Source organism: Neolamprologus multifasciatus, chromosome 7 (assembly GCF_963576455.1).
Source record: "Neolamprologus multifasciatus chromosome 7, fNeoMul1.2, whole genome shotgun sequence".
NCBI lineage: Eukaryota > Metazoa > Chordata > Actinopteri > Cichliformes > Cichlidae > Neolamprologus > Neolamprologus multifasciatus.
In genome coordinates, this window is record NC_140445.1 from 45663028 (window position 1) to 45676282 (window position 13255).

Genomic DNA, 13255 nt, shown 5'->3' on the forward strand with positions numbered 1-13255 from the left:
CTAGACTTTCGGTCACATGACATTGTCTAGCCAATAGGAAAAATTCTCTTAATAATACCAAATTGTGCAATAGCGGACTATCTTCTCACCTTTGGATGTCCTCAGGTGTGTTGTTGTAAATGTGGCAGCGGGCAATAACTGAGCTAAAAAAAAAAAAGAAAGAAAGAAAAGAAAACAGCTTCTCCCGTAATTTTTCCTTCTTGTGTTGATCAGAACATTAATATCTCAAATGTTTGATTTGAAGAAAGAGTGGAGCATCTCCTTTGCAGGATGCGGGTTCATGGGGATTTACTATGTTGGTGCCACCAGTTGTATCCTTGAACGGTTCCCTCGGTTCATAGAAGACGCCTCTAAAATCTATGGAGCCTCTGCAGGGGCTTTGACGGCTGCTGTTCTTACTTTGGGAATACCACTAGGTGAGTTTTTAGCTTCTTCTATACCTTCACGACCTCCATTTATCTTCTATGTACACAAAACATAGAATCTATTATCTAATAGGCAGATATAACAATAGTGAAGAAAGAGGCAATGCCGCTATCAGCATAATATATATATAGTTTTTGCAAAACTGCAGTTAAGTCATAAATCACTTTTTTATGATAAAATGTATTGCTGTTCCGATGGTGGAAAACTGAGCACAAACAAACATTTGTGGGAAATTACAAAGTATTGCTAGAGCTAAATCAATTGCCTGAATCATAAAAAAACCCACCTTTGCTGTTTAGTTATAAAAACTAACTAAAAGATTTGTGTCCTATGTAAAAGATCCACTGTGATGGAAAAACTGAGATATGCAATGTACTTGTATTTGTCTGATATTATCAAAAAAGAGAAGAATTTATATGCAGATGTTGGCCCTTAAAGAAAAATGACTTTGGCACCCCTAAGTTATTGTTTTAATTCTCACAACGTTTTTCCTCTCTCCCATCTTTGATTGTCTGCACTTTGCCAGAGATGGTTCTAGTCCCCTCTGGTGTTGCTGCATCTTATTTGATTTAAGAAAAACACATACACAGGAAAAGTAAAGTACATTAGCCTAGTGAGCTTACTCAGTATCTCTGATTGGTGACAAGGGAAAGGAAAACAACTTTAGTACAGTGACTGAAGAATTGGCTCTCTGAGTCTCTGTAACAGTTATCGGTTATGATTTTTCTAATATCTTGTTCTGTATTTTTTTCTGGTGAGTCTATTTGATATTGGATTCACATCATTAAGACTTATCTAACCGTTCAGTGACCCCTAACACCCTCTGGATAGGGAATTGTCTAGCCAATAGGGTGAGGTCTTTTCCAAGCCTGGAAGACACTGCTCCCAACAAGCTATAAATGTTTAATCACAGGATAAAGGTAATCATTCAGAAAAACTTTGCATTCATTTACAGCAACCCTTATGTCTTAAGGCCCAAGTGGACCCAAGGATCAAGGGTTCAGATTTTTCCTTTAGCTAGATACAGAATCACTCATGTGTTACACAGTGATAATAGGTCACTTTATCTCAAATCAGCCAATTCTTAAAATCTTTCCTGCTGGTACAAAGTTTCTTAACATCACAATGAACCAGGCTCTGCAGTTTGAGACGGACATTAAAATGTGTGATAACTTGCTAGTTAAAATATGAAAAAAGTCCAGTGCTCCTGCAAAGTTCCATATTTGATCACTCATTAATAAAAAAAATTAAAAAGGCAATTAGTGACAGTTTTTGAATGAATGTAGCTGAATTTTACAATACTGCAAAATAAAGTATGAAGACTTCTTTTTTGCCCGAGACTCTTAGCCACAATTATGAAAAGAAAATCCCTTTTTATTCAGCTTTCATGCTGGATTGACCAAATGTGACAAGGTGTACCACAAAAAGAAAAATATCAGAAGATAGTTTCATCCAATTCAAACAAAAATCTGGAGTTTTCAGATAGTACTTTAATTTATTTTATTTTCAAGATTTTAAGTTACCCAATTGTAGAATATTTACTGTTAAACCTTCCCCAATTTGTATAAAAATGTTATCATTTATAGTGTGGATGTAGAAAGAAAAAAGTAAACGAAAAAAAAAGCAAATTATACAATACAACTTTATTTATAGAGCACATTTAAAAACCAACGGTATGCCGAAGTGCTTCACATAAAAGACAGAAAATAAGACAAAAATATTATAAAAATTAAATATTATTAAATATTATAGGACCATAACCAAGTACCAATTATGCTAACAGGTCAGTGTCACTAATACACAGGAATAGCATAAAATGCTAAAACATGTTAAAATGACAAAGCCATTAAAAATATGTATAAAAGGTAAAATAGACGAAGTCCAGGGATTAGATACAGGCATTAACTAGCAGGAAAGGCAAGGTTAAATAAATAGGTTTTTAACCGTGATTTAAATGATTGGATAGAATCAGACGCCCGGATAGCAATACGAAGGTTATTCCATAAATCTGGAGCAGCCAAGGCAATTGCACGGTCACCTCTAGACTTCAGACGAGATTTTGGCTGCACCAGGAGTAACCGAGTAGATGATCTCAGTGCTCGAGCGGGAATGTACAAACTAAGGAGCTCGATAAGGTAGCTCGGGGCTGCCTTGTTGACAATTTTAAAAATAAGCAGCAGTAGTTTAAATTGGATGCGGTATTTAATGGGTAGCCAGTGCAGGTCAGCTAGAACAGGGGTAATAGAGGTATACCTCCCAGTTCCCGTCAGAAGGCGTGCTGCCGCATTTTGAACAGTTTACAGTCTATGAAGAAGGGCAGAATGAAAACCGAAATAAAGGGAGTTGCAGTAATCCAGCCTAGAGGTCACAAAGGCATGAATAAGCTTTTCCAGGTCTTTATACAGAACATAATGCCTAGCCTTGGAAATGACACGCAGTTGGTAGAAACTAGATCTAACTACAGCGGACACTTGTTTATCAAATTTAAAAGAGCTATCCAGCAACACGCCCAACTTGCTAACAGTGTCAGAGAGGGAGCTGGCAAGGGAACCAAAGGCATCACGAAATTGTCTGTGAAGAATATTGCTATCAAATACCATGATTTCAGTTTTCTTATCATTTAAGATAAGAGAGTTTCCTAAGAGCCACTCTTTGACCTCACACATGCACTCTTGAAAGCAGTGCAGAGACCAAACAGGATCATCAGCAAGTTCAAAGTAGATCTGTCAGCATAACAATGATAAGTGATATTGTATTTCTCAAAGATTGCGCCTATAGGGAGCATATACAGCTAGAATAGAATAGGGCCCAGCACAGATCCTTGAGGCACGCCACAGTAGACAGGTGCAGCGGAGGAAGAGCAGGTGCCCAGGTTGACCGAGAAGGACCTATTGAAGAAGTATGATTTAAACCAATCAAGGGCAACACCTCTAATGCCTACAGTATGCTCAAGCCTCGCTAACAAGATGCTGTGATCCACCATGTCAAAAGCCGAGGATAAATCCAATAGAACTAGGACCACAGAGCGTCCAGTATCAGCAATTAGAAGAAGATCATTTAGGACTCTAAGCAAAGCTGTTTCAGTGCTGTGACGTGGTTTAAAGGCAGGCTGGAATTTATCAATAATATCATTTGCATCCAAATACGACTGGAATTGTGAAAGAACTATCCTCTCGAGAATTTTAGACAGGAACAGGAGCTTAGAGATCGGTCTGTAATTAGCATAATCATTATAATCAAGGTTTCTTTTTTTAAGACTGCGGCTGGACTACAGCATGTTTAAGAGCTGACGGGACACCGGCGCCATCTTTGAAAAAGAAGTCCTGAGAGATTAATTAAACAAAAAACACAATTTTTTTATTTTATTTTTTTTTACAACAAATAACCATTCCAGTGCATGTGATATTGAGTTACTTTTGTTTATGCAGAGAAGTGCTGTGCCGACTTGATGTCAATAGCCAAAGAGGCTAGGAAGCACAAACTGGGACCCTTGCATCCATCTTTCAAACTGCTTCAGAGAGTGCAGGACACTCTGCTGAAGCATCTACCAGAAGATGCCCATGTTCGAGCCTCTGGGAAGCTCAGTGTGTCCCTGACCAGAGTGTCTGATGTGAAGAACGTACTAGTGTCAGAGTTTGACAGCAGAGAAGAACTCATTCAGGTATATTTTACAGCTTGGAGCCATTTTCATCCAGCAAAACTCTTCAAGGTTCAAGATACAATTTATTGTCAGAATTCCCAGCTTTATAAGTATACATAAAAAGGATCAGATATGACTATTGATTATACAGCTATCACTGTTTTCCTCATTGCTAAAATGGATTTAAAGGCACAGTGTGTAAAATCTCAACACTAGACGTCAGTAGATAGCAGTCACTCGAACTCTGTTTTATTACTCCTTTCCTGAATTTCTGTTTTCTATTTACACTGCAGGAAGCTATAAAACTTTGTTACAGAAGTCAGCTTGCTGCTGTTAGCTGCTGTTAATGAAACTTTCTTTAAAGTGGATCTAACATAGTTGAACTTGAACAATGAATAAACTCTCATATGATGTGAGAATGTAATCAAACTGTTTATTAGACGGAAAGTGTGATTTTTAGGATACTCGAAACTCACATTAGTTGGCATAATGTCAGCTTACAACCAGCTATTGTTGTTGTTTGGCCAACTCATTGTCAGCTGTGCACAGACAGGAGGGTCACATATTTAATCTTCTGACAATAAGTAACTGCAACTAGGAATAAATAAGCATGTTTATACAAGTTTTCATGTGATAGAAACTTGACTTCAGTTCGGGAGATGAGGCCTGAGGTGAGAAGAAAGAGGCCGAGGTAGAAATGAGGGAGGAGAGAGCAGTGGTGGAGGAGGAGAAAGACATGATGGCAATATACATACTCATAAGGTATATATGTGCTTGATCTCTAGCTGCATCTATTAGGTGGATCAGTGACGTCCGTCACAGCCACTGTATTCAAGATGGGAGAGCAACGTGGCTCATATTTATTTTTAAAGGATTTTAAAGGATAAATTCAAGTTCAAGAACGCATCAATTTGCTGGAAGATATATTTTAACAATAACTAATTTCTGTTTATGAGTACATTTTCTTCTGTTAAATAACCTAAACAAAGTACCTACTGTACCGTTAAAGGCTGACCAGAAAGACAAGAGACAAGACAGGACAAGTAGAAGAGAATTTTTGAGAAACTAGGTAGAGGAATAATTCTGTTGCATGGATGAGTTTGTGTTTCTACATCCAACGTGACATAATATCTGACCTTTTCTAGGCCCTCATATGCAGCTGCTTCGTCCCTTTTTACTGTGGTGTCATTCCACCCAGATACCGTGGAGTGGTAAGTATATTAGAAAGGTTGAAATGACAACCAGTTGACATTACAGCACATAAACAGAGTTACACTTAGTTGTGTAACAGTATTCTGGTTTCTATCTGTGCAGCTGGCAGCATATGGAGACATCTCAAAGCTCTGCTTGTGTCTTATCCTGATTTGTAAAACCAAGTTGAATTAAGGTTAAAGTAAATGTTATCTGGATGACATATATGCTAAAAGTGATTGAGCCTTCATCAGAAACGGTGTACAGTTTTTTCAGTGTTAAATAATCTGAATATCTGGTTCTATGTGGTTGTGACATGGGCCAAGATTATACCTAATGACAAACAGCTTACTTTTCCACTCAGCACTATGTGGACGGTGCCGTCACTGACAACCTGCCTGGTTGTCAACTGAAACAGACAATCACGTTCTCACCATATGCTGGCACGAGTGATATCTGCCCCCAGGCAAGCACACTAAACCTCCCTGAGGTATGCTTCAACAATGTCAGCATCCAGGTCAACTCAGAGAACCTCTACAGAGTGACCAGCACCTTCTTCCCTCCAGAGCCTGAGGTGTGTTACAGATTTGTGTAGATTTGTGTAGATTTCTGTTATTTTCATCAGTTTTCATCAGTTTGAATTTTTACAGGCAATGGCTGAAATTTGTCACAATGGCTACAGGGATGCTTTTCGTTTCCTACAAGTGAACAGTAAGGACGTTGATATTCATGAGAATAAACTGGCTCCAAAAGATTCAACTCAAAATAAAACAAAAGATACAAAATAGACCATTCCATAGAAGCGTTTGTTAGATTTGTTTTTCTTTACTCCTTATCACATTGGACTTCTTTGCTTATCACAGATCTGATCAGCAGTGAGTGTCCCATAAGAAATCTGGCAATCGATTCATTTAAATATGTCTGCTGTGAAGTGGTGAAAGAGTCCAGCGTGAAGGCACAGCAGGATGGATTGAACACACTTCGGGAAGATCACTGGTGGTTGGATCCACACCTCGTAGAAAATCTCCCGATGAAATTCAAAGGGGTAAGGACAGTTCGCCTGTGATGGTTTCAGCAGGGAAAATACAGCAGACAGATAATATACCATTGAGCCAGTGCAATCATTTTTTTAATGCAGTCAAAGTAAATATGTTTTTTTATTGTATTTGTGTCAGTGCTATGCGTGGCCTGCAGAGAGACACGTACTGCTGATGGTCTGTTCTCCTACATGACTGGGTACCTGCCAAAGAAAGTGACTTCTTACATACAGATCCCCTATTTTCTGCCTGTTGAGTTGGGTCAGCTCTCTATCCCAGAGGTACTTACTTACTATTCTTTATGTTGGATCCACCACATTCAAATGATTTATGCTTACACGGAGCCCTTTTCTTCCCTGTGATCTTAAAATCAAAACTGTTCTTTTGTTGTGATGCCAAAAATGTATTTTTCATTCTCAACTTCTAAACTGGGCGAACATTATTTAGTTTTTACTGTCAGTTATTTTTGTCAGAAGTAAAAATTTTAAAACGGATTTTCATTCTGGACCAATATTTCGGTCTAACCTTTAATGTAGGTTTTATACAGATTATTTCCCCTTTAGGGATAATGCAGATTTTACATCAAAGTGCCAAGTGCTTTGACCTTTCACAGCCATTATGGATTCATGTGTTTTCTATTTCTTTGATTGCTTCTTTCAGATAGTTTACTTGGATTCCAGATCTACAGAGGGACATGAGCTGGCTCTATAGCATGGTTGGAGACATATACAAACAAGCATTGAAGGACAACAAGGAGGAGAGTGATAGGTAGGCAGTGAAATGATAAACTCTTGATAAATGAGCAGGTTGTAATGTGATTTCACTGGTGCAGACATGATATCATATCTAAAAGTACAAATGAGATAAATGTAGTCCTTAGTTTTATAGATGTCCTGAACCAAAGATTTGGATAACATGATTAAATCTAGATAAGATAATTGTTGAAAAATCTATCATTGGATTTATTTCTTGGAACAATGGCCATGAGATGTTCTGACAGTGGATTCAGAAGATTTTCCACACACATATTAATTTCAATGTTTGTTTTTCCAGTGAACCACCTCTGCACAGATCTAAAAGCCTGCCATTAGGCCTGAACCTGTGCAGTGAAGGAGGAGATATAAACAATTCCTCAGTGACCCCAGAAGCCACTTCTGCCTCTAGCCGTACCTTTACGTGCAACACACACAGTACATTGGCTCACATGCTTCTGATACCACCCACTGGCAGTGGCACGTCTGGGTTTAATGAAACCACCCTAAAACCAAGTGCAGGTAGAGGCTGGGGTTTGGGCAGAGTTACGGGATGGCTGGGAAATTCAACCAAAAAAACTTGAAATCTCAAGAAAAAAACCCATAACAAGCAAAAACAACTGTGATTGTGTGTAGCCCAGTCTGAGAAACTGCAAGACATATTATCTTTTTGGCAGCAGCTGGCAACATCAGCTAAACAAAGAAAACAAATAAATAAACAAATAATGACTTGCAATAATCTTTTTTGCCACTCTAATAGGATATAATGAAAAAAAAATCATTTATTTGTCATCATGCTTAGATTACTTCAATGCTCTGTTTACAAGCTTAGATAAATCATCTCTTTCTTGCCTACAAACTATGCAAAATGGCATGGCCGGATTACCATGTTCTAGTAAGCAAGCTCACATTGCTCATTTTTTTAATTTAAAAGTATTGTATTTACACTAAATAGGGAGGCTGTAGTCTACTTACCCCATCTGCTCCTTAAACACACTGCTATTGGTTGTCTTTGATCACAGGCTCAGTCAGTTGTTCCTCACACATCACTGAACACTAAGGGTGGACAGAGCCTTTCAGACACTGGCACTAAGGGCTTGAGATGGTCTCCTACTACAACTATACATACCTGACTCTGTGGACTCCTTTAAAATGCATTTGCAAACTTGTCTTTCATATGTATATATTCCTGCTATTTTTTATTGTGATTCTTCCAAGTTTTATTTTGTTTATTCTGTAAACTTGTATGGCTCTTTGTGACTACATAGCTGTATAAGTGTTTTATCAATAAACGCCTAATATTTTACTTACATATGAGTATTTAATGTTTACTTGGCTTTCATTTGGATCCATTCTTCTCACACACAGCCATAATGCCCAAATTGGAGCTTTTGAGCATTAACAAACAAATGCACAAACCAGTTTGATGTAAGGTTCAAGTGTCAAGTAAATAAATAGAAAGGTGTGTGTGTGTGTGTGTGTGTGAGCTGGGGTGTATTACTGGAGCTGTAAAAGTAAATATGTATCTCGTGGTATTTTTGATTTTGATGTTTTGTTTTGTTTTTTAAATATCTATTATAGCTCTTGTAACCACATAAATATTTTCAGATATAAACAATACAAATAAGCCAAATATTTGATTTGAACAAAGTCACACATTTAAGTTCAACATTGGGGCAAATAAATAGAATCATTTTGTTTATTTATTTTACCTAATACAATGCTCATTTGCTAATATGATATAACACACACGTGTTTCTTGGGTTTTTTGTATCTCATAAATTATAGCCCTTCACAAACACCTAACCAGTCAGAATGGTCATGGCGTTTTCCCACTTGTGCCTCCCATATTTTTGTACACAGTGCGGAGTTGTCTAACTAATGAAAACTGTATCACATGTCATACAGCGGGCCAAATTACAGTTAGTGAGCAACTCCAGCTTGTTTTCGATTTTGAAACGTTTGAGCCTAGTAAGTTGTGCAATACCACACCATAGCCAGCTAAAACACTCCCCGTTTACATCTGACTGTAGTGTAGATAACGCAGGTCAATTCAACCCTGGGAGGCTCCTAAATGCACCAGCTGAACTCTGAGACACGACTGACAAAATGACAATATTATAGATATCGTTCTGAGTTTTAATTAATCTTACAGTCAATGGAGAAACCAGGTAAGATGTTTAACTGGGTCGAGGAGTGGAACATCTCTTTTGCAGGCTGTGGATTCAGGAGCATTTACTACGTGGGAGCTTTGAGCTGTATCCTGGAGCGGGCTCCACAGCTGGTTCATGGTGCTTCTAAAATTTGTGGATCTTCCTCTGGGTGTCTTGTGGCTGCCGCTCTCACTGTTGGCATTCCCATTGGTGAGCCACATTTAATGTACACTGCAGATTACAGTTTGTCCAGCTCTTCAACAGTTTGTTTCTTAAAGAGAAATTAAAGAGGAATTCATAAATAAAATGTAACTCTTGGTATCATTCTCATATATAACACAAAAATATGCAAGTTTATTTTATTTCTACATGCCTTGTTGAATATATGAAAATATTTTGTGTGACATAATTCATGTTTATTGCAATGCGTTGTATTTTTGTATGAAATTTTTGTCTTTTTTTCATTTGCACTTGAAGTACCTGTCCATTCATGAAGTTCAGGCATATCTCAAAACACATGGTGTGTATCTGACACTAGGCGGTGTATTTCATAAGTTCCTGACACACAAACAGCTGATACAACAGTGAGAGCAAATTCCATAGGTCGCACAGAATTCAAGGTCAAGTGAAGGGACTGTAGGGAAAACAACTGCTGCACAATAAAAAAACAGACATGTGGATAATGCATGATACATCATAATGTCACTGGTTCTCTACATCAGCCTGAACATTTGGTTCTGCTGCATTTTCTCCCTCAGAACAGTTGTGTGCTGATATTTTAACCACAGCGAAGGAGGCAAGAAAACACACCCTTGGAGTTTTCCACCCGACCTTCAGCCTGCTCCGGACAGTCAGGGACTCCCTGCTGGAAAAGCTTCCAGAAGATGCCCACCTCCGGGCTTCTGGAAGGCTCTGCGTGTCTCTCACCCGAATAGCTGATGGGAAAAATGTTTTGGTGTCCGAGTTTGCCAGCAGAGAGGAGCTCATTCAGGTTGATCAGATTGGTGACTTTACAGAAAAATTGTTGGGATATTTTAGGCTTCTCTGGTCTAGTGATCTAACCTCTTTACCTTTGCAGGTTCTCATGTGCAGCTGTTTTTTCCCTGTTTACTGTGGTTTCATTCCACCTTCATACCATGGCATGGTCAGTAGAGCTTAACTTTTTTTTGTATGCTTTCTTTGCTTTTACTGGTCTTATTATTGAAATAAATGAGTAGAGATTTCTGTGCCATAGACCATAGAGAATGGGAAAGAAAAAATATCTGACCGCTTCAAAGCTACAGGAGCATTTTATTGCCAGATTTCAGAGGCAGGTAAATTTGGGAATCATAGAAGTGGAACGGGATATCATTCATATATCATATCAAATCCTTTCTCATCACGCCCTGTTGCAGTTGAGCAAAGACAACCAACTCAGCAGTCTCAGCAAGTTTCATAACATAACCTTACTAATCGGTCTGTGATGTTATGGTGGGCATGGCCATCTTATACAGTCCATGGCTTTCTTGGCTAAAAGATGCAATATCTGGAGGCTTTGTTACAGCCAAAGCTTTAAATTTTTTCTTGCTCACACTTTAATTTACTACTACTACTAACTCGCTCTACCAAGCGTGTTCACATTACTCCCATCTTATATTCTTTACATTGGCTCCCAATAGAGTTTAGAATTCGCTTTAAAATTCTTGTTTTAACATACAGAGCACTAAATGGCCAGGCTCCAGATTACTTATCCAAGCTTCTTATAAAATACACTGCTGCTCGTCATCTCTGCTCACAGACTCAGAGTCTCTTGGTTGTTCCCCGTACACGACTGAAGACAAAAGGGGACAGAGCCTTTCAGTCTGTTGCACCAAGGCTGTGGAACAGTTTACCACTACAATTACGTTTGCTTGACTCTGTGGATTCTTTTAAAAAACAGTTTAAAAACCTTCTGTTCAAACAAGCCTTTTGTTGATCTACATATTTTATATTTTTACATTATTTACATTTGATCTTTTACATTGTATATAATGTTTATTGATTTTATTGTTTATTTTAATATTTGTGTACAGCGCTTTGTGATTGTCTGTCTGTGAAAAGCGCTTAATAAATAAAGTTTACTTACTTTACTTACTTAATTTTAAACTTATTCAAGGTTTACATAAGGTAAGTGGCATAGAGCACACAGGTAAAGAGGCAAGCACACTGAAAATTAAGATTGAGCATACAAACAGCACACGGCATACATGTGATCTTTATTTGAGAGTCATAATCCACCTTTACTTTATAAATGCTATGGCTGCTTTGTATATGAGGACAGTTCGCGACATGTTTTTGTCACACTAGATCTACTTCGTCATCTCAGCTTGCCATCAATTTTGATCAGTTTTTCTTTCTTCTAAGCGCTACATGGATGGAGCACTGAGCAACATGATGCCGTTGTCCGAGCAGAGAAACACCATCACCATGGCCCCGTTCTCGGGAGAGAGTGACATTTGCCCCAGAGAAGGGTCATACAATTTCTTTGAAGTCCACTACGGAAACGTTAGCATTCAGGTCAACACAGGGAATGTATATCGAGTCTGTACATCCTTCCTCCCCCCAGACTTGAGGTGGGTTCATGTTCAGAGCTCACGACTTTAAAGCAGTAGAGTGTACAGTAATGTTTAACTGTTTTTTTTTTTTGTGAGGCAGAAGCTGGCTGAGATATGCCACAACGGCTACATGGATGCTCTTTGTTTCCTGAGAGAGAAAGGTGAGATTTTTCCACCTTCATTTTCTTTAGCATTTCTGGTTTACACCATAAAGTTACATCAAAACATGTTATCAACCAACCGTCTCAGATCTGCTTACAGCACAAAATATTCACAGCAGTGCAGTGGTAGGAGCCAAATCTCCTTGCTGTGAGCAGACGAAGGAAGTGGGTCGAGCAGAAGAGAGGATGATGAAGTGTCACAAGGAAAACCATCTGGACCACAGAGTCATTGAGAACCTCCCAGTGGCTATCAAGAAAGGTAAGGAGGTCAAGTGAGACGAGCTGATCATCAGATGTACAGAAGTTTTTCAAAAGAGTTATTGTAAGACTTTATTTTAATTGAAAAAAAATTGTCCTTGTAAGAGTGCTGGTTCAAATGGTAAAGAGGACACAGAAATGGAAGAGTGTAATGATTTGGCATGAACATAAAACAAAACAATCATCTTTATGTTCGACTTTCATGGCCATTGGTCCTGGATAAACCCCAGTGGAGGTGGTTGCATTGACTCACAAAACATCAGTTGTGGTGTACAAACCTAAACAAGGGATCCTGAAAGCCTTTTCAAAGATTAACTTCTGACAGTTAATGACATTTAGATAGTTATATCGATTATATGTTAATGCTAACAAATTGAAAAAGTATTACATTAGGAGGGCATTACTTGCATCCACCATCTTGATACTGCTGCATTCTTCAAGGTAAGAAGATAGAGGAATCTAATGTAGCTCATATTTAAATAATCATAAAATATTTCTTTACATTAACTGTTAATCAGATAAATAATCTAAAGATTAAAGATCAACTTCAACTTACAAAATCCTCTCTGCTTTCAGTAAAATGGTAGGCTGTAACAGTCTTTCTGATCTATTCAGTGGATTTATATAGACTGCCAGGTCTGTCCACTGAGCAGCAGAATATGATGTAATCTTAAGATTTTAAACTAGTGATTTAAATTTCCCATTTTATGTAAAATGTATTAAATTGAAGTTTAAATGAATGAACAGTGTCATTTATACCACACACTAGGTCTCTCACAGGTAGCATGACAATTTATGTAATTTCCACCCTTTGTGTCTGTGTTAGTGCTATGTGAGGCATGCAGGGATAGTCATGACAGTAGCAGCTGGAGGCCGCATTACAGGGACTTCCTGACAATGAATTTGTTTACCTATCTACTTACCTTCCTCATCTTACCTGTTGAGCTGACCATCTTTTTTACCAAAAGGTAAAGTGTGAACTGTTTGATCTGAGAGTTCCCTAATATCCCATTCTCTACTGGGCTTTGGAATGAACTTGAGTTAATAACAGCAATTAGTACTTC

General features: G+C 38.2%; 3 protein-coding genes across 3 annotated transcripts; all 3 read left to right on the forward strand.

Moving 5' to 3' along the window:
* The first annotated feature begins 22 nt into the window (after positions 1-22).
* LOC146515090 (patatin-like phospholipase domain-containing protein 2) lies at positions 23-6323 on the forward strand. The gene is made up of 6 exons (XM_085164563.1): positions 23-416; positions 3855-4087; positions 5212-5277; positions 5622-5831; positions 5908-5968; positions 6121-6323. The coding sequence occupies exons 1-6, from the start codon at positions 230-232 to the stop codon at positions 6321-6323; spliced, it is 960 nt and encodes a 319-aa protein (XP_085020689.1). The 5' UTR covers positions 23-229.
* Positions 6324-8757: 2434 nt separating this feature from the next.
* Positions 8758-10755, forward strand: LOC146515091 (patatin-like phospholipase domain-containing protein 2). Its single transcript, XM_085164943.1, has 3 exons — positions 8758-9409; positions 9958-10190; positions 10278-10755. Exons 1-3 carry the CDS (start codon positions 9205-9207, stop codon positions 10356-10358), a joined length of 519 nt encoding a protein of 172 aa, XP_085021069.1. The 5' UTR covers positions 8758-9204; the 3' UTR covers positions 10359-10755.
* Positions 10756-11587: 832 nt separating this feature from the next.
* On the forward strand, positions 11588-13242 carry LOC146515092 (patatin-like phospholipase domain-containing protein 2). The gene is made up of 4 exons (XM_085164564.1): positions 11588-11722; positions 11873-11933; positions 12022-12192; positions 13018-13242. Exons 1-4 carry the CDS (start codon positions 11588-11590, stop codon positions 13161-13163), a joined length of 513 nt encoding a protein of 170 aa, XP_085020690.1. The 3' UTR covers positions 13164-13242.
* Positions 13243-13255: the final 13 nt, after the last annotated feature.

Excerpts from the sequence above, each read along its gene's own strand:
- LOC146515091 (XM_085164943.1), top strand. The coding sequence starts at position 9,205 with ATGGAGAAACCAGGTAAGATGTTTAACTGGGTCGAGGAGTGGAACATC. Across the intron at positions 9,410-9,957 it reads CACTGTTGGCATTCCCATTG|AACAGTTGTGTGCTGATATT; the intron begins GTGAGCCACATT and ends TTTCTCCCTCAG. Across the intron at positions 10,191-10,277 it reads GCAGAGAGGAGCTCATTCAG|GTTCTCATGTGCAGCTGTTT; the intron begins GTTGATCAGATT and ends TTACCTTTGCAG.
- LOC146515090 (XM_085164563.1), top strand. The coding sequence starts at position 230 with ATGTTTGATTTGAAGAAAGAGTGGAGCATCTCCTTTGCAGGATGCGGG. Across the intron at positions 4,088-5,211 it reads GCAGAGAAGAACTCATTCAG|GCCCTCATATGCAGCTGCTT; the intron begins GTATATTTTACA and ends GACCTTTTCTAG. Across the intron at positions 5,969-6,120 it reads TCGTTTCCTACAAGTGAACA|ATCTGATCAGCAGTGAGTGT; the intron begins GTAAGGACGTTG and ends TGCTTATCACAG.
- LOC146515092 (XM_085164564.1), top strand. The coding sequence starts at position 11,588 with ATGGATGGAGCACTGAGCAACATGATGCCGTTGTCCGAGCAGAGAAAC. Across the intron at positions 11,934-12,021 it reads TTGTTTCCTGAGAGAGAAAG|ATCTGCTTACAGCACAAAAT; the intron begins GTGAGATTTTTC and ends CAACCGTCTCAG. Across the intron at positions 12,193-13,017 it reads CCCAGTGGCTATCAAGAAAG|TGCTATGTGAGGCATGCAGG; the intron begins GTAAGGAGGTCA and ends TGTCTGTGTTAG.